Source organism: Lagenorhynchus albirostris, chromosome 5, assembly GCF_949774975.1.
Source record: "Lagenorhynchus albirostris chromosome 5, mLagAlb1.1, whole genome shotgun sequence".
Classification (NCBI taxonomy): domain Eukaryota; kingdom Metazoa; phylum Chordata; class Mammalia; order Artiodactyla; family Delphinidae; genus Lagenorhynchus; species Lagenorhynchus albirostris.
Genome location: NC_083099.1, coordinates 64,363,463 through 64,390,711, shown reverse-complemented (window position 1 = coordinate 64,390,711; position 27,249 = coordinate 64,363,463). Strand labels below are relative to the sequence as shown.

Sequence of the window (27,249 nt, the reverse complement as noted above, 5' to 3'; positions counted from 1 at the left end):
AGCCCGAGCGGAGGCGGTGCGGAGCGTTTCTCGTCTCAGCGGCTCGGGAACCAGTGCGTGCTGCGGAGCTGCGGCTGAGCCTCTAGGTAGAAGGCGCAAGAGGTTGGCAGCTTCGATTGAAGCACGTCGGGCGGCGAGAGCAGCTAGAAGTCATGAGCGACAGCGGCGAGCAGAACTACGGCGAGCGGGTACGTAGCGGTGGTGCAGGGGGCGGCTGTGTGGTCCCAGCTTCTTGCATCTCTTTCCAGGCCCGTCGGCCTCGGACCGGGAGACTGGGGCGATTTCGACTCCGAAGTCTGAGACCGGGAGGGATGGGAGTCAGAGGTTTAAAAGCCCTAGTGGATAGTGTCTTTATCCGTGAAGCAGGCCGCCGGCGGGTTTAGGTGGCTCTTTACTCGAAACGGCGGTTTTTTCGGTTATGGGGGTGGGGGGGAATTAAAAATGGCCGCTGCGTCCCCTCCGTGGTGGGGGAGGGGAGCGGTATCTCGTTTCGCCGTTGCTCTCCTGTGAAGCCTCGCCGCAGCCATCTTGGGCTGGCGGACTGGGCGCGCTGCCAGAGGCACAAAATGGCGGAGGAGCCGCGCGACAACCTCCAGGCCGCGGGGGACGGGGCGGGCAGAAAGGCAGCGTTCTTTGGGATTTTTTTCCTCAGAATTTAGGTTAAGACAGGATCGTATTCTGGGCCCCGAAAGAATGGGAATCTAGGGTGTTCTTGGGGCCTCTTTTAAAATGGGGAAACTAGTCTGAGGTAGACTTAAGTTCTGGACCCGTTAGTTTGAGGGGGTTGCGCGCCAGCTTTGTGTTCGGCCTAAATGGAGTGCTTTTCTTTGATACCGAAAGGGCTTTCAAACCCAAAATCGTTTTCGGTATCCAGAGTAGACCACGGGGTCGCTGAGATTTTCTTGTTTGAGGGAGTAGATTTTTTTCTGCGAGATGGTGGAGGAGAAATTGGCGGGCAGCAATTTACGGCGCCGTTTTCTTTGTTTTGAGGCATTCCTACTCTGTGAAGCACAAGTTGTGTTGGTGCACTTTTTAAAGTTTCCACTCCAAAATGTGGAGTTTGGTGAGGGTTGGATAAACTGCAGAAATAAGGAAGTTCCCGGGCTAAGAAAGCATGATGTAAAGCTTGGTTGCGGGTTCGTGAGTACTAAGATGCAGAAATGTCAGTCTTGCTAGAATCTTGCATATTTGGAGGTTTGTTAGAAGGGTAATAAAAAGCACCATGGAACTTGCCTTTTTTTTTTTTACTTGATGGGATTAAGTTGGGTGTTTTTACAGTTTATCTGTAATTGTCAGGTAAATCTACTTAAATATCTTCTCAAACTCATGAAACAAATTTTAGTTGGTTCATTAGAAGGGCGTTTTTATAGAGAAACTCCTTAGCTCTTGGAGTCTTAGTGAATTTACTGTGTAACTTTGGAGCCAAGTCTGATTAATTTGGCTTGAACTAATCAGGCCCCGCCTTTACCTGTGCAGATGAGTATTGGCTTTATATGTTTTTCCGTAAGACGATTGATTGCCACTGTCACCAGTGTGTGTGTGATTATTTTTTAAGCTCGCTCTTAGGGTGAGAAAGCTTGGATCAAGTTCACAAGTTGTTAAAGCTGTGGGTTATGGTTTCTGCCGGTTGAATATACTGTCGAAACTAGGCGTCAGTGTTCGGACTGGAAAGCAAATGATAATTTTAGTCTTAAGCTATTAAACAAAACAATTATAGGATACTTTTGCATTGTTTTGAGACTACAAAATGACTGGTCTCTGACTAGAGCTCTCAGTTGAATAAACCTGAGTAAGTTACTTGTGATGGTGTGCTTGAGAAGATGAAAAATTCCCCAAAGGAAAGTTAGGGTATTTTTTTACGTAAGGGAGGAAACAATTTCAAGAATTAGGTCCTGGTTTGAGACATCTCAAGAGACATTGTCATCCCATTAATCAAGTTTTTGAATTGGTACTTTCTGTTAGTAGAATATACATCCTAGTATATCACAATCCCGTTACATAGAATGGTGATTCAATAAATTCTTAATGGAAGGAGACAAAGTAATAAAAAAATTTAAAGGTACATGTTAAAAATTGATATTTTGTCTTACATAGAGTCTTGACTTCTTGGAAGAGTTTTTCTGAACTCTGACGTTGTGGAGTACTTACACATTGTTTTCTTTGGCGTTTGTTTTGTATGTAGATTGCTTTCCAGTCGGTTTATTGGAACCTGAAGTGGTTAGACTATACCTAACACAAATACGTTTGGGACTCCCAAAGAATGCGTGGCAAAACCATAAAGCTCAGTGGGATGATTTAAATATAATGCCATTAAAAACACGAGGTAGAGCACTCAGGTCTGATTGGCTAGAAACTTTCTTTTGGAAGTGCCTGAAAACAGTGGGAAAACCGTTGCATTCCATCTTGGACATGGCCTGCTATGAATAGCTTATCTGGAGCCTGAAAAATTAACTTTCATTCCACTCTGAGTTTTCAGACATTACAAATTGTTTATGTAAATCACTAATACTAGTCTAATCAGCTAATGTTAATGTAATCACTAAAATCTTATCAGCTGGAACCACCTCCTGCCCCACCATAGCCACCGGCCCCGCCGCTCTAGACTATTATAAGTTCGATTCCTATACAGACTGGGGTGGGGTGCGAGCAATAAATTATCCTCGACTTGCTTGTTGATAGTGTTTACTTTATTGCATGAATATTGACAGAGTTGTGGTTCCTTATGTTCCTTTGTCTTGTTTTAAATGTGCAGCTAGGGTGCGTTCCTGAATTTTTGTGGTTCGTTTCACACTCAGTTATGGCAGAATCTACCTTTTACCTGTATCTGGGATTTTTCATGTCAGAGTTGATAGATTTAAATTGAAACCTGTTTCTAATTAGAGCTGACTTCCCTGATCTGGCCAAATCCATGTTAAAGTAAGATATTCATTTCAAAGTTCTAGTTTCTTCCAGTCATTTCCCAAAATTGGTCACGTTTTTTGCAAAGCACCTTTGGAAAAAAGAGGTGCTTTTAGCAGATATGTCATGTCACAATTTGGGAGAATAAGAACATGATAGAGTCATGTAGCCAAGTTTAGAGGTGCATGGTAATGGTGAGAGGGGGGTGGTAAATAAATCTTGTAAGGCCCAATTATGGTCACACTCTTTAGGGTGTGGTGACGTTTGTTTGTTCTTGGCACTGGTTTAATGTTCAACCCTCCTAACTAGTTTCTTTAGCTTGTACAAATGGGTCTTTAACTAGAGAAACCAGAAACTAAGGAAACGCTATTTGTATGGACCAAATCATTTTAATTTGTCTGCTATCAAGATTGCAATAACTACTCTTGATAGTGTTGCCTATTTTTGTAGAAGTAATGTGTATACAATATAGGTATATTATCTTTAGTCTTATTCTTTGTAGAGATGAATAGCATCTGGGTACTATCCCATCAAACTGCCTTTCAGATTCTGCAGTTTATTTCCTCTTCTGCTTAATCTTGGGTTGTCTTTTTGAATTGTTTTTAGCTTCTAACTCTAAATCCAAATTTTCAAAACTAAAATATCAATCTCTTTCTTCCTAGAGGATTAAATTAATGTTGGTGGGAGGAAATAGTTTTGTTTCAGTGTGAGTCTGGTTAGGCACAAGTCTCTTGAAACCAGGTTGAAGAATATTTTTCTTGGTCTTAACTAAGAATGATTTAATGTTACGGATATGGCCTGGAACTAGAAGGTGGCATGTTCATACTGAAATTACAAGTATTTATAAGGTAAGTACTACTGGTTTTGTGAAAAGATTGAACAGGAATTCAGAAGATCAGAGGTGTGTTAAATGGAATTTGCCTTGTACAGCTTTTTCCCATTCCTTATCTCCAGTAAAATCCAAAGCCTGGTAAATATTAATACTTGCATAGTTGTTGACATTTTGCCCAAGAGGACAATGCTACAGTGTGTATATCTTTTGAGCCTTAGCATTGCGTGTTATGTTGATCAGTGTTTTACTCATAATTGTATTATTTTCCTATGACCTACAGTGATGTGATTGGGAATTTTAAGTGTTCACCCAATTTAGTTTTTTGGGGGGAGGGGGTCAGGCTTGTTTTTAAGCTGGGGTTGGGGAGTTCTTCATTATAGCAAATTAGTCTTCAAATTCCCCCAAAATCTTTGCTTTGAATTGGGTTTTGGAGGTTACATTCTGATTTTTATCAACAAGATTGCTGAATATGACAGCATGGATGAGGACCCTTTTGGGGTTGTTTTTTGTTTGTTTTTTTTGCTTAGATATTAGATTAAAAAGTAGTCTTCTGAAACAGTAAAACATACTTGCGCTTGAATGTTTTATGAATGTAAATTCAGAGTCTGTATGTATTTGCAAGAGATCCTTTTAAAAGCTTGGGCTTAGAGCTCATTTAGGCATGTCAGATGACAGTTTTTTCAGAAATTTTCAGTCTTTGAGGATTTTTCTATCCAACCAACCTTCCGGTAGAGTTTAGCTGCAGAAAGAAATAGTATAGTCCGTACGTTGATATGAGCATTGATCTTTATAGCAGATTCGATGAGTTTTTCTTTATCTCCTCCTAGTTTTTAAAATACTACCTTGTCGATCAACCTAATGAGTTTGCACGTTTTTAATGTTACATAAATTCCAGCTGTAGTCCCTAGAATTATTTTAACAAAAATTGTGTTGGTTATGGGACAAATTTCTGCTTATTTGTAAGTAGGATCTCTTAACCATATGTATATAACATTAGCCCAGTAGTTCTTCTGGTTTTATGAAGTGGCCACTTGAACTTAGCTGAGGTTTGAATGAACCTAGTATTTGTATTATCTAGCAGTGTGCTTTGTTCTTCAAATATGAAAGAAGGGAGAATGTTGGGAAGGAGTAATGAAATAGCAGGAAGGTGTCCATATTGAAAACTTGTGGTATCTAGAGCTTTGGCCTCTTCCAGCATCTTCTGCACCTAAGCCCTGTATTTAAACTTTAGGAGGCCTTAAGAGGAAACCTGCTTGGGCATTCTGATTCCACGATTACATTTGTGCTGGCAGTAAACATTTCCCATTACATTTTAGTGATGGATATTAAAACGAATTACTGTGACTCCCTTAAATAAAAAGTTATTTAAATTTTTTCCTGGATTAAATAAGCAATAATTAACATTGAAAAACTAGACTGAAGGTTATGGTTGTCTTTTTGATCAGATAGGTATAAAGACTCATCTCTCTCTCTCTCTGGTTCCCCCCCCCCAGAAAGTTTTATTTTCAGAAAAACTAGGAGAGGAAATTGTTAACAGTGAAAGATCATAAGGTGAAGTTCAGGGAAACTAGGATGTTTTATGAGGGCAGTTATTTTGATTAAGGTGTTCAGTAGACACTATTATACTTTATTGATCTGTTAGGTGATATCGAGTCTTTTTAATAATTTCAGGAGGTGAGCTGTAATTTTCTCCCAATATTGCTACCTTTCAAAGTAGAATTGCTCCTTTGGACTGCAGAAGATTTTAATACTTTGTTCATTGAGGGGGGAGATTTCACCAAAAATTCTTTGAAAACACCACTGTTGGATTCAAGTTTGTTCTGCTTTCTTCATAGCTACTCGCATGTAGTAGTTGGTTGACTTGATCTTTTTAATGATTTTAGTTCTAAATTTAGTAAGTTGGGCCATTCATATTATAAAATCTCACTAGAGCAGCTTTCTAGCGGTGGGTTGAACACTATAGTCCAAATTTTCAAATTCCCTAATTGTTTTTTTACAGAGCTACTTTTGCAGTTAAAAAAATGTGTGACGTTAAATACATATCTTGCCCTTAGTCACAATTTGTAAACCTCTTCAACCCTCAGCCTTGTCATCATTGTGCAAATGAATTGTCCGTGCTTTCCTTTCTTGCACTTTGTATTTACGTGTCACTTTTTGACTAGAGATGTGCTTTTGACACTGAACATACTTTCTATTGATGAATACGATAAGAAGTGTGAAATGTAATTACAGTTCTTAAAATGTCAGTTGAACAGTAAATGTTCAGTCGTGCACTTCACATTCAGCTTAAGCATGATAAATCTACTTGGAGTAGACAAAAGAGATTGATTATATATTTTAGAGCCAGCAGGAAACTAGTTTCAGTTTTTTGAGCTGCGTATTCTAGCTTTTCTAAAAATCCAAAACAAGAGGGATTTTTTTTTTCTAGTTTCAGTTTTGGCACTGGATTTTATCCTGGAGTTTTAAAATATTCTTCATCCTGTTCTTTTTCTATTAAGGTTAATGTTGAAGAAGGAAAATGCGGAAGTCGTCATTTGACAAGTTTTATAAATGAGTATTTGAAGCTCAGGAATAAGTGAAGCTGAAATTTGAAAAAATAAAAGAAAGAATGCATGCTAATTATCAGACCAGAAGTCCCACTTGTAGAATATTGAGCAATTTGTGTGAAGTGGGGAAGATGAAAGAAGTCAGAATTTGAAACGGAAGAATGAAGAAAAGAAATAAAAATGAAGTTAAGATAAGAAGTAATCTGGAATCAGAAAGCACTACGCTAAGTAATTACTAGTCTGTTTATGTGTCCCTGTATATTTTGCTAAACATGCATGCATTATTTGTTTAATAGAAGAAATATATACAGGGAAAAGAAGTGCCTTCCAGGGGAAACGTTTAAATTAGGTAATTCTAATTTTAACTTCTTAGTCAAATGATTGAAATGCAACTTTAGAAAATAATAATAACCTTTTGTAGTCAAATAGGAGGCAGGAATGAGCTCTTCAGTTTGGGTAACAGCCAGCTTCATGTTGTCTCCTGGATTTTTCATCTCTGACTTTGCTGGTCCTGGGGCATGAGTGAGTACCTCCAGAGTTGGAGTTGGTGGTCTGTCTTTGCCACCCCCCTGGACTCTTAATGCACAGACCCCTATTCAGTACAGAGCAATATATAGTAGAATGTTTTCTTAAGTTTGTCAAAGTTTTCCTAAAGAATGTCACCAGATTGGTTATAGAACCAAACCCCGAAAATCCAAGCAAAGAATTGGACAGGATAATTCCTTTTGGCGTTTATGAAAACATTAATTTCTTTCTAGATGGCAGTAGTGGAAAGCTATGACCATTTAGGCCCTAACTTTAAGATGCATGTGTGCTAAATTCACAAGATGATTCTTAATTCTTTCTGTTTAATTCTTATTCCAGCTCAATGACTGGGGTTACTGCTAGGGTTACTGCTAAAAAGTTATAGGGGACTTCCCTTAGAATGAGGTGGGTCACATAAGTGAACAGGATATCTAACTGAAAAGTGGCAAAAATAGTAGTAGATGCTTTTTTCCCTTTTCTCATTTTCTGTTATTAACACTTAACCGTTAAAATGTGAGAGATATAGATCATAAAGTAGCTTTATTCTGGTTCCCTACTCCCTCCACTTACTGGGAAAATAGACGCCAAAGTTCTGTCATTTTCCCTTCTGTGTGTTGTGTTTTAGCTGAATAGAAAAAAATGGTGCAGTCTTGTTACTTTCAGTTGGATGGGACAAATGCATGTGTCAAAATAATGCCCAGTAGTAGCCAACCAACAGATGGCTTCTACCCTATTGGGAAAGCCAAGGCTATCACTTGTCCCCGAAATGAAGATAGTCTAAAAAACTTTGAGAGTTGTCAGACTTTACGGCTTTTGGAAAAAGTGGTCTAAATGACATTCTAGAGGAATCCATTTTCTGAGATTTTAGGGCCTGTTAGTGTCAGATTTGTGGTTTTTGTAATATTTCTGTATCTTGCAAGCAGAAGAAACTTAACTTCCATTTATAGGCAAGTTTCCAGTATTTGTCCCGATTATTGCTTTGTAAAACTTGGCACATGTAAACTAATAACATTAAATTGGTAATGTTGATTTTGCATTCTGAATTACAGTTTAGGCAGAGAGCTGAGGCAAGTGATGTGAATGGATGTTTTTCTATTTAAGCTCATGGATTCTTTTATCAGGAGATCTGAAAGGTCCTTGGGGTCCAAAAGAGAAAAGACCTGTTAGTCATCTAAGGGGAAGAAGCAGTTTGGAATTCGATTATATGGCACAAGCTGGAAAGATGTAAAGCAAAAATAAATATTGATGCTAGTGGAGCATCTCATCCATTCAGGTTCCTCTCCTGCCCTGGCCAAAGCATCTTTGAGTATAAGAGTGCATCCCTCTACCCCTTGTCTGGAGACTATAGGGGAGACAGGCCTCTTATCCTGGGGCAGGTGTAGGTGTAAGGTACATGTCCTCAGGAGGGCTGATTAATGCCAGGGGGCAGGTGGGGGCAGAGAAGGTGACAAAAAACAAGGTTTCAGGAAAACGACTTTGTTGGGGGAAAAAAATCAGATAGGTAAGAAGTATAAAGCTTGAAATTGATTAAATTAGTGAGGCTTAACTACGCATCATAAACACCTATGGTGTTTTTAAGAAATACAGACGCCCAACTCCAGACCTACTAAAATAAGCGCTAGTTAGGGGTGTGTTTTTAAGTGCTAGGTACGTTTACTGCATACCTCTAAGAGCCACTGTTCAAAATGTAATTTAGTGCATCTAGTTTTTAAAATGTATGAGAAACCTAGTGATTGGATGGTTTTTCCCACTTCTTTCATTTCTTTCAGAAAGTTTTTCTAAGATACTGCCATTCTCAGAATAGGTAGACACTGGTTGGTATTTTGTTGGAAGGCTGAGTTTGTTTTTCTCTGATGTGTTCCGTATAGATTGTATATTAGTATATGATTAAGATCCAGTCTATAAGAACTTGATTCCCTGAGCAGTTTTCAGGGAATTTTGGCTTTGTTATTCATGCTAACTTTTAAGTATATGACCCTTTTCCTTGAGATATTGATATTCAGAGTAGTGCTTCTTTTGGTAGGATTTTAATGTGTTGACATTTATTGTTCTGACAGCCCTGAAAGTGGACTTAGAATTTTCCTTGCGTGTAGGGGCTTTTCCAGCTGGTTTTACAGATTTGACCATGGACCAAGGTTTAAAGCTAACTTTATGCTTTTAGATTTGACTAATTTAGGTGTCATTTCTTCTAGACAGGCTAAATATCCTTGCACATAGTTACAAACCAGCTAATGGCCAATGTAACTGCAAAAAGGTTTAATTTTAAGACTACCCCTGACAAGAAAGGTAGGAGATTAGAGGCATTGTTTTCTGTGTTAGCCTAACAAGTGTCAGTACAGAATGGAAAAAATCTTAGCATTCTGGTGGTTTCTCCTATTCCTGGTCTGAGAAGTGATTACTCACAAAATGCATCTGCATGTAGCCAATTAGTTGTAGAGGTTGAGTGAAAAGTCTTATGATAATTTCACAAATACTGTATCTTTGACCCTTGATCTGCTAGAATTTCATGGGAAAACCTCATTAAGGTTTATTCTGAGGCTAGAAGTACTTTCTTTTCCCTCTTGGTGGACAGACTGGTAAAGCATCTCAGGTTGGAATAAGGCTTTTCTGTTTACTGAAGCGAGAGGCTTAAAAGAGGATCTTGACTTTTTCTACTCTTCCTTCCTTTTTCAGATCCGTAAACTGATTTCTGTTAACTAGTTACTTTATTGGTAATCTTTTAACTCTTATTGTGAGGCACCCATATTCTCTTCCTGCCAGAGCAAATTGTTTTCGTTGGTTTCCATTAAAAGTCATAATCATTCCATGAAGTAATCTTTCTAGCATTGGAGTAAACAAAGGTATTTAGTAAATAGCTTTTAAAGGTCCCTGTTTCTTCCTTCTCTTCTAGATTAGCTTTTGCCTGTTGAAATGATGGCAGAAAGTGCATCCCCAATTTGAGAACAACTTTGTTCGAGGAGGAGGATGTGGATTGTGCTTTAAAATGTCTCTTCAGAATATTTGCCAGAGAAAGCCAAGGGATTGTTGGTTGGGGTCCCCAAACCACTTCTAACCACTCCTTGATGGTAAAAGCAGCTGTTTTCACTAATAATTAGGGACCATCTTTGAATCTCTTTACTAACTCGTGGCAGGAAGGAGAGGGGGCTGTCATGTTTCATGTCACTTTACACCATGTTTCATAATGACTGAAATCTTACTGTAAAGTTTCTAGAGTTGTTTTGGGTGTAGAGACCAGAACTCCTTTTGCCCACTGAGTTAACTCTTATGTTCCCTGTTCTAAACTTTAAGCTTTAATTTGTCTCTTCTGTGTTGCATCATAGGAAGGATCTTCCAGATTTTCTCCATTATGTTCTTAAGTCACAGAACATTCTAAAATGTTTTGAGCTGTGATTTAAAAGAATTTCGTATCTTCTGTCCTTTGAAGAATGGCCAGTGTATTTATTCTGAGGGTCTACCACACAGGGAGGTCTCTTGTGATAACTTCTATGCAGCTTCAACATTGATTCTTACCCCTACAGTGACTTACCTGTAATGTTGATTCCTCTTGAGTCTGGCTGTTTATCCTGTGTTGGGCAGGAAGTTCATTAGACTAATGCCTTTTAATTTGCTGAAGGTGGATAACCTGGAATAAAGATTGTCTTGGTTTGATGATACCTTGGTTAGCTATCAGACTGAGTGGATTCTCTTGTCCATTCCACTATTTCTGTTTTGGTGTCTTGGCAGAACCTTTCCCTAGGTCCAGTTCTTTCTATACATGTTTGCTTTTTCCACTAATTATATGCCTTTGGTTCACTGATGAACTAGTTATCCTGTTTACCCATTTCTTTGCTAGTTTCTTTTAGAAATCTTTTTTGTATTACCTACCTACCAGCTAGTTCCAGTTATGATAGGGGAAAGCTTGGGTATACAGTATATACCTAGATTTCCTGAACTTCCCTTCCTAAACCTAGATAAGGAACCCATGATCTAAACTGTTTTGGTTTTAATATGTCCTTTATGTAACTTTTCTAATTGCTTGTTCTCAGTTCCCCATCAGTTGGCACTGGCTCATCTACACTTAGCTGAGTAAGATCTCTGGTACCCTCTTAATTCTTACCTCTGCAGTTAATTCACTGCCTCTCTGCTATAGCTCCATCTGGTTGCTTTGAGCTTTTTAAGGGCTTCCTACCATGGTTAGGTGGACAGGCTCTACAGATCTAGTGTCCTTCAAGCTGGTCCTTGCTTTCCACTAGGTTTCTACCTTTCTCTGGAACTTGAAACAGTTACCGTCCTTGTCTTTTTTCCCACTCAGCAGTAAATAAAACTTGAATATACAGTAAGTTTTAATTAATTTCATAGGGTTTTTTTTTGTTGATGGCAACTTGGTTGAAATAGGTGTGAGGTATAGGTGTCATAGTTAATAAGGTTCTTTCTCACCCTAGTCTTTATGGAGTAACATTCCCAAAACAATCCTTGGGCAGTTCCCTTAACTGCTTGGCTTTGGCACCCATTTCTGAAGAGTGGGGTCAGTTAACTCTTACCCCTGCTCCCTAAAAAAAGGTGGAAGTTCAAGTTAATTGGCTTATGTCAATTGGAGCAACGTAACTATTATACCAGGTATATTCAGTTCCTGCCCTTACCTATGTTTTCTTATCTTGGAAGGGGATTGCTTTCCCTCACCATTTATCTCACCACAGCTTATTTGTTTTTAAAGTTGCCCAGAAAGTATACAAATTAAACTTTTGACATCTACGTGTAGGAATCCCGTTCTGCTTCCAGAAGTGGAAGTGCTCATGGATCTGGGAAATCTGCAAGGCATACCCCTGCAAGGTCTCGCTCCAAGGAAGATTCCAGGCGTTCCAGATCAAAGTCCAGGTCCAGATCTGAATCTAGGTAAGAAAGACTGTCTTGGGATTTTCTTGTTACTCTTAGCTTTCAAATTGGTGTGTGCTTTTGTAAACTAGGAAGATAGAGAGGGTCAGTTCATTTGTTGGCTTATTTAATATTGGTACTAGAAATGAACTTAGTCGTTAAGATCTGGGAGATAGAAGACTAAGTGGTTAAGAGCCTGGGTTTTTGGCGTTAGGGTTCAAATCTTACCTCTATTTTTTTCTGGCTTGGGCAGATTACTTAACCTTTTTCAGTCTTAGCTTCCTTATCTATAAAAGGCGAATTAGTAATAGTACCAGTTCTTCAGAATTGTGAGGATTCACTATGAGTTTTAAGTGAACTGCTTATTAGTATGGCAAATAGACTGCAGAACATTGGCTTTCAGTAACTGCAATTCTTGATAAATAGGTATAGTCTAGTATGACAAATGTACGTATAAAACAAAAACACCTTAATGCAGCGCTATTTTTTTTTTTTAAATGTTCGTCAAGAGTAAGCTATACATCTTGGTTTGCCCAGGTCAGCCCCAGTTTATGCCGATTGTCAGGCATAATTAACAGCGCCCCCTTTCTCTCTTACAATGTATCCTCCTTGGTTTAAATGACAGTTCATATAATCACTGTAGTTAAGAGCAACTGGTTTTAAAACACTGCTGGAGAAAACTGATGGTGATTTTATCTTAAGTGAATAGTGGGCATAATGCAAGAAGCAGAAAAAGAGGGTGGTATTCTGAGGGGTAAAGGTGGGTGCAAATCAAGCTAGTATGAAATGCATGTTTTATGGTTTTCGAAAGATAATTGTGTTAAGTTTAATCTCTAAATTATTTTAAGATATGATGGAAGGGAACTTTAGCTGGTAGTGGTTTTTTGGAACTCTTCCTAGCAGAGTAGAAGTGACTATATACAGAAGAAAAGTATCGATCCTGCTATATGCCTGAATTGTGTGTTCCAACTTTTGTAGTTTAACTCTAGAATAGAGTATTGAAAGCCATATCTTACTGTTAGCTATTTAGTCATAACCTTGAAGCCTTTGTCTTTCAGGTCTAGATCCAGAAGAAGTTCTCGAAGGCATTATACAAGGTCACGATCTCGGTCCCGCTCCCATAGAAGATCCCGTAGCAGATCTTACAGTAGAGATTATCGAAGACGGCATAGCCACAGTCATTCTCCCATGTCTACTCGGAGGCGTCATGTTGGGAATCGGGTAAGATGAAAAAAATGTTTTTAAAGCAGTGGACTGTTTAAAGCCGCTTTATAATAATACATAATATGTTCCCTTTTTTTCTTTTGTTTGATGTTAGAACTGATATTATTTGACAGTGGAGCTTTAGCATGAGTTACCTGTAGTGCCTTTTTAGTGTTTTGAGATTGTCTCTTTTTAAAAGATACCACGCATGTAATTGTCTATATTTGTGCTATTGATCACATTTAAGATATTGTCACATTAACAAGGTATTGTCATATTAACAGCACATCAGATTAAAAAAATCTCCATTATACATTATTATTACTATTAGTACACTAGATCATAGGTCTGTATGTTTCATACTAATGTTAATTTACGTTTTCTGGGTTTGTTTTAATACAGTTTACAGAATGCTGTCCTGATTTTCTCATTTACTTTTTTTTTTTTTTTTTTAAATTCTTGGCTGTGTTGGGTCTTTGTTTCTGTGCGAGGGCTTTCTCTAGTTGCGGTAAGTGGGGGCCACTCTTCATGGCGGTGCGCGGGCCTTTCACTGTTGCAGCCTCTCGTTACGGGGCACAGGCTCCAGACACGCAGGCTCAGTAGTTGTGGCTCAGGGGCCTAGTTGCTCCGCGGCATGTGGGATCTTCCCAGACCAGGGCTCGAACCCGTGTCCCCTGCATTGGCAGGTGGCTTCTTAACTACTGCGCCACCAGAGAAGCCCTCCCATTTACTTTTAAGCAAGTTTCTTTCAGATATTAAGGCTTTTTTATCTTCCACAAGAAGTTCCAAATGAGATGGCATTTAGTGTGTTCATATTGTGGTTTCATTGTATAATATAATGCAAGTAGATGTAAAGGGAGTGTTTGTTTTTGAAAGTGCGATGGAATTTGACTGCAGTAAATGTATGTATGACGTAAATGAAACCTTTAGGCAAATTCATTACGGCTACTGGAGTGTCAGCGACATTTGGTTATTTTCCTTACGGTAATAATTGCAAGCTACTTATTAATAACTGTTAAATACAGTTTGGTACTCATCTTTGGTTACATTTATGTGTGTGTGTATATGTGTGTATATATATAAACTTAATGTATACAATGTTTCTATAGAAAATCGGGCTGAACATGCTCTTCTATATCTTTCTGGCAATTTAGAGCCTCCTATTGCGTGAGTGGTATATCATAACATTTTAACAGTATGTTGTTTTTCCCCCCTCTGGCTTATAGAGACAGTGCTATTCTGATTATCAATATGTGTGCATATTGTTGAGTATGTGGCCATTTCTTAGAATAAAGCCCTAGAAGGTGAATCCCTTGGGCAAATTGCCCTCCAATCTCCCCCCCAAAAAAATGTCATGTGCGTTTCACTAGTATGAGCTGCTGTTTCCCATCCACTTACTAAGTTGAACTTACCCCTTTTGCGGTCTTTTCTACATGTTCTTAAACATGCTTATCGTGTTGCTGTAATATTAATTTTAGAATAGCATTTTATTTCGTTGTTTATTATCTTTTAGGGTTAGTGTGACATTTTTGGCTAATTTACGCACAGTTTCTTTTTTTTTTAACTTTGATTTATGACACGTTTTAAAGTTGAAAATCCATTTTTCTATTTCTAGGCAAATCCTGATCCCAACTGTTGTCTTGGAGTATTTGGATTGAGCTTATACACTACAGAAAGAGATCTAAGAGAAGTGTTCTCTAAATATGGCCCAATTGCTGATGTGTCTATTGTATATGACCAGCAGTCTAGACGTTCAAGAGGATTTGCCTTTGTATATTTTGAAAATGTAGATGATGCCAAGGAAGTAAGTAAAAGTCTTGTATCTTTGTAAAAATACCAGTCCTATTTTTAACTATTTTTACTGGGATAAGGACAGTTTTTGCTTTAGTAACTATATATAGCTTGAGCTAAAGGAAATGCATTCATCTGGGAACATACACTGATCAATATTGAATTTTTTAAAAAACCTAATGTGGACATTTTCAAATATTTGTACAGTAACAGAAAAGTATGACAGTTTGGTTCTATATTCCAACTCAGTTCTCTCCACCACATTTGAAGTAAATCCCAACATAATCAACTGTTTCCAGGTGTGGTATGTGTCTAGAATACAGATATTTCTAAAGTATAAGAATATTAATACTCATTTGGAATATTTAATCACTGTTTATATCAAATTACTTTTTAAATTTTATTTATTTTTGGCTGCGTTGGGTCTTCGTTGCTGTGTGCGGGCTTTCTCTAGTTGTGGCATGCGGGGGCTACTCTTCGTTGTGGTGTGCAGGCTTCTCATCCCGGTGGCTTCTCTTGTTGCAGAACATGGGCTCTAGGCACGTGGACTTCAGTAGTTGTGGCGCACAGGCTTAGTTACTGTGCAGCATGTGGGATCTTCGTGGACCAGGGCTTAAACCCGTGTCCCCTGTATAGGCAGGCAGATTATTAACCACTGCACCACCAAGGGAAGCCCCCAAATTCCTTTTTTTAAAAAAATTTTTGGCTGCATTGGGTCTTTGTTGCTAGGCACAGGCTTTCTCTAGTTGCGTCGAGCAGGGGCTACTCTTTGTTGTGGTGTACAGGCTTCTCATCGCAGTGGCTTCTCTTGTTGGCAGAGCACGGGCTCTGGGTGCACGGGCTTCAGTAGTTGTGGCGCATGGGCTAGTTGCTCTGTGGCATGTGAGATCTTCCTGGACCAGGGATCAAACCCGTGTCCCCTGCATTGGCAGGGGGATTCTAAACCACTGCGCCACCAGCAAAGTCCCCCCCAAATTACTTTCTAAAATGGAGAAGAACATTAAAAAGTGATAAAACTATGACTCTGACTCAGGAGAAAGGAACTGGTTTTGAATGTATACTAGCAAGTGATTATATTTAGAGTTAAGTTGACTTGAGGCAAAACATAGGAAGTAATTTTGGGGGGGGGCTGTGCTGCATGGCTTACGGGATCTTAGTTCCCCGACCAGGGATTGAACCCAGGCCATGGCAGTGAAAGCACTGAGTCCTAACCACTGGACTGCCAAATTAAATTTTTTTTATTATGTAGACTAAAGTAAAAATTCAGCGTGAGAATCTAGGCCACATTTAAGAAATCTGGACTTTAGATACATACAGTATAAGGAAAAGTTGAGAAACTTAAATGACAAGCCATCTGAGGTCAATGTTGAGATGAGTAACTGAGTTCTAAATGAGATTATATGGTTATACATTTTCTTTTATATGTATATATAACTTTGTCAAGATTATACTAATTTTTAAAAACCATAGATTTTAAAATAAAGCTGATCTACTAAAGGAAGAATTGAAAGCTGAATGCAAGTAATTATAATTTAAGAGATTTAATAGATTCTTTAAGATCTCATTCACTTCATTTTGGTAATAATTGAACCGTATAGGCTTCCTGGTTTCCCTAAATTTTTTTTTTCTTTCTTTTTTTGCTACAGGACCAGAGTTCACTTTCTGAAAGATAGCATATTTTGTATCTGAATCAGTAGTGCCAGAAACTGTCTTGAGGCAGAAACGATCAAACTAGAAAATAGCATACTTGGAATTAGACGTTTAAATTCTATTTAGGTGGAGGGGTGTTTCTTTAAATTGTGAACAAACTGCTATGTCTTTGGGATATTTTTTCCTTAAGTACATACTGTTTTATTTAGTCTGTGTTCTAGATAAAAGAACTATATGTAATTCAAGCTTTCTTCATCCCAACCTTTTGCTTCCATAGCAGGGAGCCATAAACTTCTGTAAGGGATTAGACAGTAAATATTTTGGGCTTTGTGCACCATAAGATGGTACGCGGGCCTCTCACTGTCGTGGCCTCTCCCATTGCGGAGCACAGGCTCCGGACACGCAGGCTCAGCGGCCGTGGCTCACGGGTCCAGCCGCTCTGCGGCATGTGGGATCTTCCCAGACCGGGACACGAACCCGTGTGCCCTGCATCGGCAGGCAGACTCTCAACCACTGCGCCACCAGGGAAGCCCACCATAAGATCTTAATGACACCTTTTCAACCCTGTCAAAGTAATGTAAAAGTAGCCATATAATATGCAAATTAATGAGTGGAGCTATCTTTCGGTAAAACATTTATGGTCACTGATTTTGAATTCCATTTATGATGAAATACTATTGATTTTCTTTCCCCTCACCCATTTAAATTCTTAGCTCATGGGTCATAGGTTGACAGCTATGTACTGCTTTAGAGCTACAAGCACTGTGTTAGATAAAATATTTCATGGGTTAAATTGGCTTTTGTGGTTTTTTGGGTAAGCTTTTCTGGGCTAGCTTTTATAAATAAAGATTTAATAGGCGGAAAAGCCTATTAATAAGCTGTCAGGCATAATGTTCTGGCCTAGCTGAAACATCCAGTTGGACCCTGTTTATAGCTGTTGGATAATTTGGGGCTTTGTCCAGGGTGTATATAACAACTTACATATCTTTTGAAGGCGAAAGAGCGTGCCAATGGAATGGAGCTTGATGGACGTAGGATCAGAGTTGATTTCTCTATAACAAAGAGACCACATACCCCAACACCAGGAATTTACATGGGGAGACCTACCTAGTAAGTTTATTTTCAAGGTGGTTAAAAATACTGACAGTTCAGTTTGTTCAGTTCCTCCAAGAACTACACGTAGTTAGGGGTGGGGGGGGGATCTGGCATTTCAAACTGGCTAAAACTCAAAGTCAATACAGTATATTCAGTGGAAACATTCTGTCGGTACCACACACTTTGATTGGTATCATTTAATAGATCACATCCCACTTTTATCATAAATAAATGCCATAGATTTGGCTTTGCTGGGTAATTGATTTTCACCAGACCATTTTTCCCACGCTGGAAACTTAACCGTTACTATAGGTAAGATTTTTTAAGTTCGTACAAATCTTACTTACTGTTGTTCATAGTGGCAGCTCACGCCGTCGAGATTACTACGACAGGGGATATGATCGAGGCTATGATGATCGGGACTATTACAGCAGGTCATACAGGTAAGTTAAGCATAATACTAAGTTTAAGTTGCCAAAAAGTTGAAGGTCACGCCAGGTCTTCTCCTGAATCAGTTGCAACATAATTTAAGGCAGCACTATACATACCTGAGTTTTAGTCTTTGATACAAGTCATTACCTTTAATACCAAGATCCAGGCCCAGAGTTTACACTAGTTGTTTGTTTTGGCCACACCATGCGGCATCTTAGTTCCCTCACCAGGGATCGAACCCGAGTCCCTTGCATTGGCAGCACGGAGTCTTAACCACCGACTGCCAGGGAAGCCCCTAAACTAGATTTTATGATTATGTGTCTTTTAAATTTATCTTTGTATGTATATTTTTTAAACACCAAGTTGTAAAACAACTGAAATCCTTGGTTTCAGAACATGACAGTGAAAACAATTATAGACCATACTTCAGTTTTTCCCCCTTTTTTGTTTTTAAAGTGAGTTTCATAAGCTGTGTTTTGAATGTCATTGCTTTATAAAGCAATTTTTCGTATCTAAGGAATCGTGCACTGAAGGGCAGGGGAAATTGATTCTTGGAAGAATCAAAGAAGTAATTATTTAAGGACAATAATTAGTGTAACAATGGTAAGACGTTTATTACCAAAAATATTGATATATATTTTGGGGTTTGGCAGGGAAATGTTCATGACACTGGGAATACTTTTAAAGGCAAAAATGAAGTAAAGTTCTCTATTTTATTAGCAACAGCAGGTAATTCAGACCCTTCCTTGCTTGTCAAAATGTAAATTGTGTAAAGTATTGACCACAACAGTTAATCCTTGACACCTTATTTTAGTGTGGTGTTGAGGTGTGGATGTCGTCTTTTGCACACTATTCAGTAATGTTTTAAGAAGTTGACAGTCCTGACATTTAATACTGACAAAAAGAAACTTTCTTAAAAGTGGCATTTCTGTACTGAGTGACACTTAAGGGATTGATTTGTGGAAGCTGCAAAGATTAGGGTCTTAATATTTTAATTCATGAGCATTTACTTTGAATGATATTCATTTTAACCACCAGGGAGAGCTCTATGCCAGTTTGTAAAGAGGTGGCAAAAGCAGCTAGCTTTCACTTCTGCGAGTTTTAATTTTATTGCATGAATTGTGTGTACTTTCAAAAAATTTTTAAATGAATATATGTTGCTTTTCTGCCTTCACAGAGGAGGAGGTGGAGGAGGAGGAGGATGGAGAGCTGCTCAAGACAGGGATCAGATATACAGGTATGCCAGGAGAAGATTTAAAATCTGTACAAGAGTAGAATGGCTCACATAAAGACATCTTCGTTATTAGTATTTTGGTAAATTATAGTTGGCATTACACAGAATTGGATTGCATGAAGTTTATGAATATACTGTAACTGAAGCCAAATGACAATGTGTACATGGCTTAATTTGTGTGTTCATAGAAATTAATTGCGCTTACACTAGGTCATTTACTCAGTGGTACCATTTTGTACCTTAACATGAGATATGGCAGAAACTAAGTATTATTCCTGATAGTTTTATTAGCTTTTTATAAGTATTTCAGAATAGTAAGTGAGTATTCAAGTTGATCTTTCTTACACAGAACTAAATCACTTTGAAGCACTATGAATGAAATTTTGTTTTGGGTGCTCATAGGGTATAATTAGTGGTAAAGTTTTTTTTTCTCCTTCTCTAAGCCATTTTAAATTCTGTTAAGTATAATGTTAATTAGCAGATGATCAGTGGATCAAATATAGCAAGGAGTATTCAACCTCTGATAGTTTGAGGGGTTATTTGGTACTGGGCCTGATAGTGTGCTTCATTCTCAGGACTAAAACAGACCTTGAAATCCTGTGACTAATGCAATATTTTTCAAGGTCAGTGAGGGTCTTTTAGTTTTGGAAAGCGACAAAGGGATCATATATAATCTCGGTAGTCTTAGATGGTGTTGACATTTGTTTACAGAAGACGGTCACCTTCTCCCTACTATAGTCGTGGAGGATACAGATCACGTTCCAGATCTCGATCATACTCACCTCGTAAGTTTTTATTGACTTACATGATTGTTTATATGTTGTAATAGCATGGCTTGCTGTGACTTACCAAACAGCAGATAATGGGTTAATTCAATTAGTTTTATCTGTATTTCTCTCCAACTTTTGGTTTAAGGAAGTATAGGAAAACAACCCTTGGATCTTACTCTTGTTGCTTATGTTCTGTCATCATTTGTAGCTTTTCTTTTTAGGAGTCCTTGTTAATGTTTGTACAGCTTGGAAACATTTGAGTGACTTAAAACCTTAGCTTTCAGCTATATACTCCCAGCTATTTCTGTTTAACATTGGTCGTCTTAGTGAAATCTTTATGTGAAGGTTTTCCTCTATTTTCACAGGAGAGAATCTGGTACATAGGAATTTCCTGATGGCAGAGTAGTTTAAAATGCTCAACATTAAAAGTACACACTTGAGTATTGAAGAATATTTATTTCTTTTCTTCCTAGGTCGCTATTAAAGCATGAAGTTGAAGACTTTCTGAAACCTACCCTAGAGTTGGGATATTGTTTGTGGACAATATTTTTTATTGTCTCCTGTTTAAAAAGTGAACAGTGCCTAGTGAAGTTAGGTGACTTTTACACCTTTTATGATGACTACTTTTGGTGGAGTTGAAATGCTGTTTTCATTCTGCATTTGTGTAGTTCGGTGCTTTGTTCAAAGTTAAGTGTTTTCAGAAAAGTATGTTTTGCATGTATTTTTTTACAGTCTGAATTTTGACTGCTGAGAAGTTTCTATTGTACAAAACTTCATTTAAAATGGTTTTTCTACTGAATCCAGGGTATTCTGAAGATCGAAGCCTGTGTGTAAAATGAGCTACCAAATGGCAAAAAGCAACAATAAAGTTTGGTTTTTACTTTTCTTTCTAACATATCAATGGTTAGCAGAACTGTTCAGAATAGACTGTCAGTAGTAAATTCAAGACAAAAATGCCCGTTTTCCTCCAGTCCATAAAACATAACCATACTTAATATACCTGCAATTAAGTGATAAAAATTATGCTCTGTAACTCTATACTGCTAGTATTAGGCCTAAAGATCTTTCAATACAGCTAATGCTTAATATAAATGTGAATTTGTCGGCGTTTATATAATCTGTGTTATATATATAGCAGGGAATAAGATAAGAGTTACACAATGAACGCCTTTAAAAGGCTGTTTCTTAAAGCTGTTACAAGGGGATAATGGTATTTCAACTAGTTATCAGCAAGTGACAATACATTCCACCACAAATGTACTCTTGTTCTTCTAGCTTTTAGATTATATGGAAAAACTGGGTGCTTTAGGGTTTGAGAAAGAGAGAAGGGAACACTACACCTGTTGTGGATGAACTGAAGACTTTGCCTGTTCATTTTTTAAATATTATTTTCAGGTCCTTTGCTTACCAAAGGAGGCCCAATTTCACTCAAATGTTTTGAGAACTGTGTTTAAATAAACGCAAATGAAAAGAGTAAAAGGCTGGTACAACTCAGTTTATAAAGATTTTGTTTTAACCTTGCTACATATATAATTAAGAGTTCTTTTGGACTCAGTTGTATTCTTTTTGTTGTTATTGGTGTTCTAAATAGATAAATTGTGTATTCCTGGCAGATAAATCAAAGTGAGTAACTAGGTATTGGAGTGATCATCTCCACTTGCAGATGGTGTTATATTAAAATAACTCTAGTCTCCACACTTGCCCTGAAGGTACCTGAAATGCACATTCTTCTTAGTTTATTTTTCATGGTCATTTCTAGCGAAATTGCTATAGGCAGGTAATTAAAGTTTGTTAGCCTGCTGACCTTTGTATTATTACTTAAATACAGTATAGTGTGTCCCAGGTACTTTGTAAAGCACTTCCCATATATTAATATGTTCAGTCTACGTCAATCAAAATGGTGTAGTAATTTACCTTAGGTCAAACAGCTGTTAAAACAGCAATGCTGGGATCTGAACTTGACCAGTCTCAATCCATACTCTGTACTCTTAATCATGATTTCATTCTGCCTCTAACCTGGGTAACCAGATGATTAAAAATACTGGTAATGGAGTGTAGGCATTATTTGTAGGCCTAAATTTGCCAAACTTACTGGACAGGTAGAGATAGGCTGAAGAGTGGTGAGACTCCTTTCCTGTTCTGAGATAAGAAAGCAAGTAGTAATCTGTTAGTGTGCTATGATGGTAGTTACCTGGTTTACAAAAAGGGTTTTTGTAAGCCATAAAACAGTGTATAAGCATAAGAATTGAAGACCATGCGTATGGAAGGTGTAAATGGTCACTTCCTCACAGTAGAATTTGGTACAAACAGGTCCCTTTAAGACTTACTGTTCACACTATGGAACATTTTGTTCCCATAATTAAAGCTTTCTTACATTTAATTGCCAACCTTTTTTGTCACTTTTGGGGGGATCTCAGAATACTTTCCGAGTGTATCTGATCAACTGTTGCTGCATAATCAGTCATTAAAACTCAGGCACACAACAGGTACTTCCAGTGCTGATCTCATCCAGGCTCTCATCTGTAGGACAGCTGGGGTTGACTGATAGACTGCAGGTGTGTGCATTTGTTCCACATGGCTCAGCCTCCTTGGAAGAGTGAGCAAACCAGCACATTTCTCACTGTGATGTGGAAACACAAGATCATGACGTTCAATCATCCAAGTACATTTTCAAGCCTCTGCTTGTAATAACATTACATCTTTTCTCATAGGCAAAAGCAAGTTTTCCAAGCTGGTATTAGATAGGTGTCATTTTCTCAGCTTCCCAGCATGCAGACCTGCCATTGGGATATTCCCCAAGCTGAGTCCTGCTGAGAGGCAGAGCCCACCTAACACCATAGATGCCCCAAATCCCCGATGCTTGTTTACCCATTCTTTGCATCTATAGCATATGCCTGTGAACTAGGCATGGTCAGTCAGGTGTATGCAAACTTTAAACCTTAAACCCAAGAAGTAGGGATAGTGAGTAGAGTGGATAGTAAGTGCCTTAAAGATGTCAGCAATATGTGAGAGGGAGTGGAACTAGGGGATAGGGAGGTGGTTATATCTCTAGCCAGCAGATTCCTTATCTGGTGTCAGTGGCAGCAGTGGGACAGGCTGGTGTCCACAGTTTGGCAGTGGTGATGACCTCACTGGACTGACTTCATGGTGTGGCTAAAACTTCCTTCCAAGCCTGACTCTCCTTTCCTCTTGCAGTCTGCAAACTTAAAAAGACACCAAAAATTTCCTGTATCTGCTTAAGTCAGCTGGCATTTTTTATTTATAATCAAGAATCTTGACTGATAAGTAACTCCTTGTCATTTTGTGATGCTTAATTGGTAGCCATCTCTAGTCTCAATTTGTATTCCCTCTAATCCATTCTTCATTGAGCGGTCAGTGTCTTAAGAGGTATATCAGATCACATCATCCCTTTGTTTTAAAATCCTTCAATGGTTTCCTCTTGCATTTAGATATAAATCCAAATTTTCTTTTTTAGTGACCTGCAAGGACCTTCACTAACCCCTCAACCCACCAGGTCTCTCCAACCTCATCTTGCAACTTTCCTTTTGGATACTAGAAGCAGGAGCTTCCTCAGCTTTAGTAAACGAGTAGAAATTCCAACAATAAGCCACTTGTGAAGAGGAGAGGAGCAAGGAGGAGGCAAGATGGAGATAAGACTTGGAACTGAGTATCTATTATGGTACTTTTTAGGCTTGGGACCAATTCCTTAATGCTGATTCTTGCTTATTGCCTGCTTGACTTTTATAATTACAGTTTTTTCAAAACATAGTTTAAAATGTAAGCAGCTTAAAAATTTTTGACCTTTAAAATATTTTTAAATGAATTTCCTGAAGCTATTAAAAGCTGAGTCTCCTTAAGGTTAAATTGATTTTATTTTTTCAGTGTAATGGCTATATAGTTTATTTAAAGCTAAAAATTATCTGATTGATAAGACACATACTGTATCTCTCTTCTTTCCCCAGGCAAAAAGATTGTCCCATTAGGCAATATAAAGCAAATTATCTGATAATTGTATATCGTGATAATTCTCTCCAGTCTAAAGGTGCTATTTGAATTTAAAGGTTGTCAAATTACTTCTGATTTCTAGTTCTGCATGTAAGGAAACTGGAAGTCACCACTCCATCCTAACAAGTAAAAGCTGAACAACAACAAAAAGTCAACAGCTCTTTTTCCATCTGTAAGAGAGGTAAGGTCATAGGGCAAACTGCTGCCCCCCAAATTGGAGAGATGGGCAAATACATTGGAATCTCAGCTTAGTGGAGTTGAAACCCACAAGCAGAAATCTCTGCAAAAACCATTCACCAGAGCATTCTGTACCTCTTAAAGATCTGGCCCCAGGAGAAACTATTTAACCAGAGCCCAATATGCTGGGATTTTATCAGAGCCTAGCTGACGTGGAAAAGGGAAATACCCAACTCCAGCTTGCTCTAGCTATCTTGTCCCACATAAGAGGCCAGGAATGGTGGTGGTGTGTCGGGGCAGGGGGCTCAGAAGCACTTGTGAAGTTTACAGGGCAGAGGCACAGACACACTAGAAGACTGACACTAATCACAGGAGTATAGATGGTTTCCCCTCTACCCATACCTTACCACCACATTTCTAAAGGCTTACGGCAATTCCTTATAGCCAGTACATTATGTCCAGCTAACGGGGGGAAAATAATACAAGGCATATTAAAAGGCAAAAGCCACAGTTTGAAGAGACAGTAGGCATTAGAACCAGACTTAGATATGGCAGGGATGTTGGAATTAACAGACTGGGAACTTAATTAAAACCACTGTTTAATATGCAAAGGGCTGTAATGGATAAAATAGCATGCAGGAACAGATGGGCAGTGCAAGCAAAGAGATGCAAACTAAGAAGAAATCAAAAAGAAATGCTAGACATCAAAAACACTGCAGAAATAAAATGCCTTTACCAGATAACAAAACAGGACATAGCTAAGAAAGGAATTGCTGAGCTTAAGGAATTCTCAATAGAAACTGCCAAAACTGAAAGAAAAACACCAAAAACCCAAGAACTAAGACAACTGCAAAAGGTATAGCTCATATAATGGTAATACTAAGACGAACAGAAGAAATATTTTAAACAATAATGATTGAGAATTTACCCAAGTTAATGTCTATTGTAGACTGTGTTGCCCTCAGAATAATATGTTGAAACTTCATCTCTAATGTCATGTTATTTGGAGCTTTGGCCTTTGGGAGGTAATTAGATCATGATGATGGGGCCCTCATAAATGGGATTAGACACCAGAGAGCTCCCTTGCTCCTTCCACCATGCAAGCACAACAGTGAATCAGGAGGTGGATCTTCACCAGATGCTGAATCTGCCAGTGTCTTGATCTTGGATTTTTCAGCCTCCAGAACTATAAGAAATTTCTCTTTATAAGCCAATCCAGTTTATGATACTATGTTAGAGCAGCCTGAACAGACTGGATGCCAAAGCACAGATCCAAAAAACTCAGAACACCAAACAGGGTAAATGCCCCAAAACCACAACAAGGCATGTCATTTTCAAACTACAAATAATTGAAGATGAAAAATCCTGGAAGAAGCCAGAGGAAAAACGCATTTTACCTATAGAGGAGCAAAGATAAGAATTATATTTGACTTCTCAGAAACCATGAAGGAAGAGTGGTGTGTGAACAATGTTGAGAGAAAAAACCCACCAACTTAGAATTTCTGTGCCTTGCGAAATTATCCTTCAAAAGTGAACAGTGGGGCTTCCTTGGTGGCGCAGTGGTTGAGAGTCTGCCTGCTGATGCAGGGGAAGCAGGTTTGTGCCCCGGTCCGGGAAGATCCCACAGGCCGCAAAGCAGCTAGGCCCGTGAGCCATGGCCGCTGAGGCTGTGCGTCCGGAGCCTGTGCTCTGCAATGGGAGAGGCCACAACAGTGAGAGGCCCGGGTACAGCAAAAAAAAAAAAAAAAAAAAACACAGTGAAGACTCAGAATCAGAATTGAAGGAATTCATTGCTAGTACACCTGTCCTGCAAGATAAGCTCTTGAGAGAAAAGGAAAATAATACAGATTATAAACATACCTACATAAAGGAAGAGCATCAAAGAAGGATTAGTGAAGGTAAACTTTTTTATTCTTAATTGACCTAACAATTATTTTGAACAAAATGTTAACTGTGTTTGATTACATATGCTTACGTATGTCATATATGTGTATATTTGTATATTCTTATATGTAAATGATAGCAATGATACAAGGGATGCTAGGGAGGAACTATTATTAAAAAGGACACTACTGGTGAAGCAGTGTAGTAGCATTTTAAAGTGGATTTGGATTAGCTGTATATTGCAAACTCTAGGATAACCACTTAAAGTAAAAAAGTATAACTGATACGCTAAGAAAATGGAAATATGCTGAAAACCACAAAAAGGAGAAAGAACAAAAATAAGGAACAAACAACAAGTAGAACAAAGATAGAACAAACATGGTAGATATTAATCTAACTATATCAATAATCACTTTGAATGTCAATGGTATAAATACACAAAGGAGATTATCAAAGTGAATCAAAAAAATAAAGTGGGTTTATTGTAGACAAGACACATACAGACTAAAAGTAAATGGATGAAGAAAGATATACCATGCTAATAATACTAATGAAAAGAAAGCAGGAGTACAGTAAGTCCCCTACATACGAACTTTCAAGTTATGAACTTGATGCAGATGCAAATGTGCATTCGCATGTCCAGTCATGTTAGTTCATGTGTCTAGTGTACATCGTCATGTGTGTGCATCCTCTACAAGTGGTTGTGCTTCTGTATACTTTACTGTATAGAGCACAGTATCTTTATATCAAGCCCATGGTGTCTGGAAGCAAGCGTAAAAGCAGCAGTGATACAGCTGGTACACTGCAGCCTATTGTGTTAGTTGGGTACCTAGGTTAACTTTGTTGGACTTATGAAAAACGACTTACAGATGTGCTCTCGGAACAGAACTTGTTTGTAGAGGACACTGTACTCTTATTAATTTCAGAGTAGAGGACACTGTACTCTTATTAATTTCAGAGTAGACTTCAGAGCAAGGAAAATTACCAGGGTTAATAAACAGAGGCATAATGATAAAGGGATCTTCAAGAAGATATAAGAATCCTTATGCACCTAACAACAGAGCGTCAAAATATGTGTAGCAAAAACTGATAGAACTGCAAGAAGAAATAGATAAATCCACTAGCTTGGATAGAAACTTCAACTCCCCTCTCAGAAGTGAACAGATCCAACAGGCAGAAGATCAGTAAGAACATAGCTGAACTCAGCACCACCAACAATCAACTGGATATAATGGACAGCTATAGATTGCTTCACCACCAACAGCAGAATACACATTTTTCTCAGGTTCACCTAGATAACATTCTGGGCTGTAAAACTAAACTAAACAAATTTAAACAAAAATACAATGCCTGCTC

The 27,249-nt window shown here is 38.3% G+C and overlaps 1 protein-coding gene across 8 annotated transcripts; it reads left to right on the top strand.

Annotated features, from left to right (window-relative positions):
* On the top strand, positions 1-23,887 carry TRA2B (transformer 2 beta homolog). Of its 8 annotated transcripts, none has more exons than XR_009540710.1 (10): positions 1-188; positions 11,540-11,673; positions 12,711-12,873; positions 14,471-14,659; positions 17,291-17,406; positions 17,751-17,834; positions 19,001-19,060; positions 19,633-19,680; positions 19,772-19,842; positions 23,303-23,887. XR_009540710.1 is itself a non-coding variant. In XM_060150233.1 (9 exons), exons 1-9 carry the CDS (start codon positions 153-155, stop codon positions 23,323-23,325), a joined length of 876 nt encoding a protein of 291 aa, XP_060006216.1. In that variant the 5' UTR covers positions 1-152; the 3' UTR covers positions 23,326-23,887. The 8 variants fall into 8 exon arrangements, 5 of the variants coding, with proteins under 5 accessions (XP_060006216.1, XP_060006215.1, XP_060006218.1 ...); XR_009540709.1 differs by lacking the exon at positions 23,303-23,887 and adding an exon at positions 20,301-22,207; XR_009540708.1 differs by lacking the exon at positions 23,303-23,887 and adding an exon at positions 20,301-22,207 and having other exon boundaries at positions 19,769-19,842.
* Positions 23,888-27,249: the final 3,362 nt, after the last annotated feature.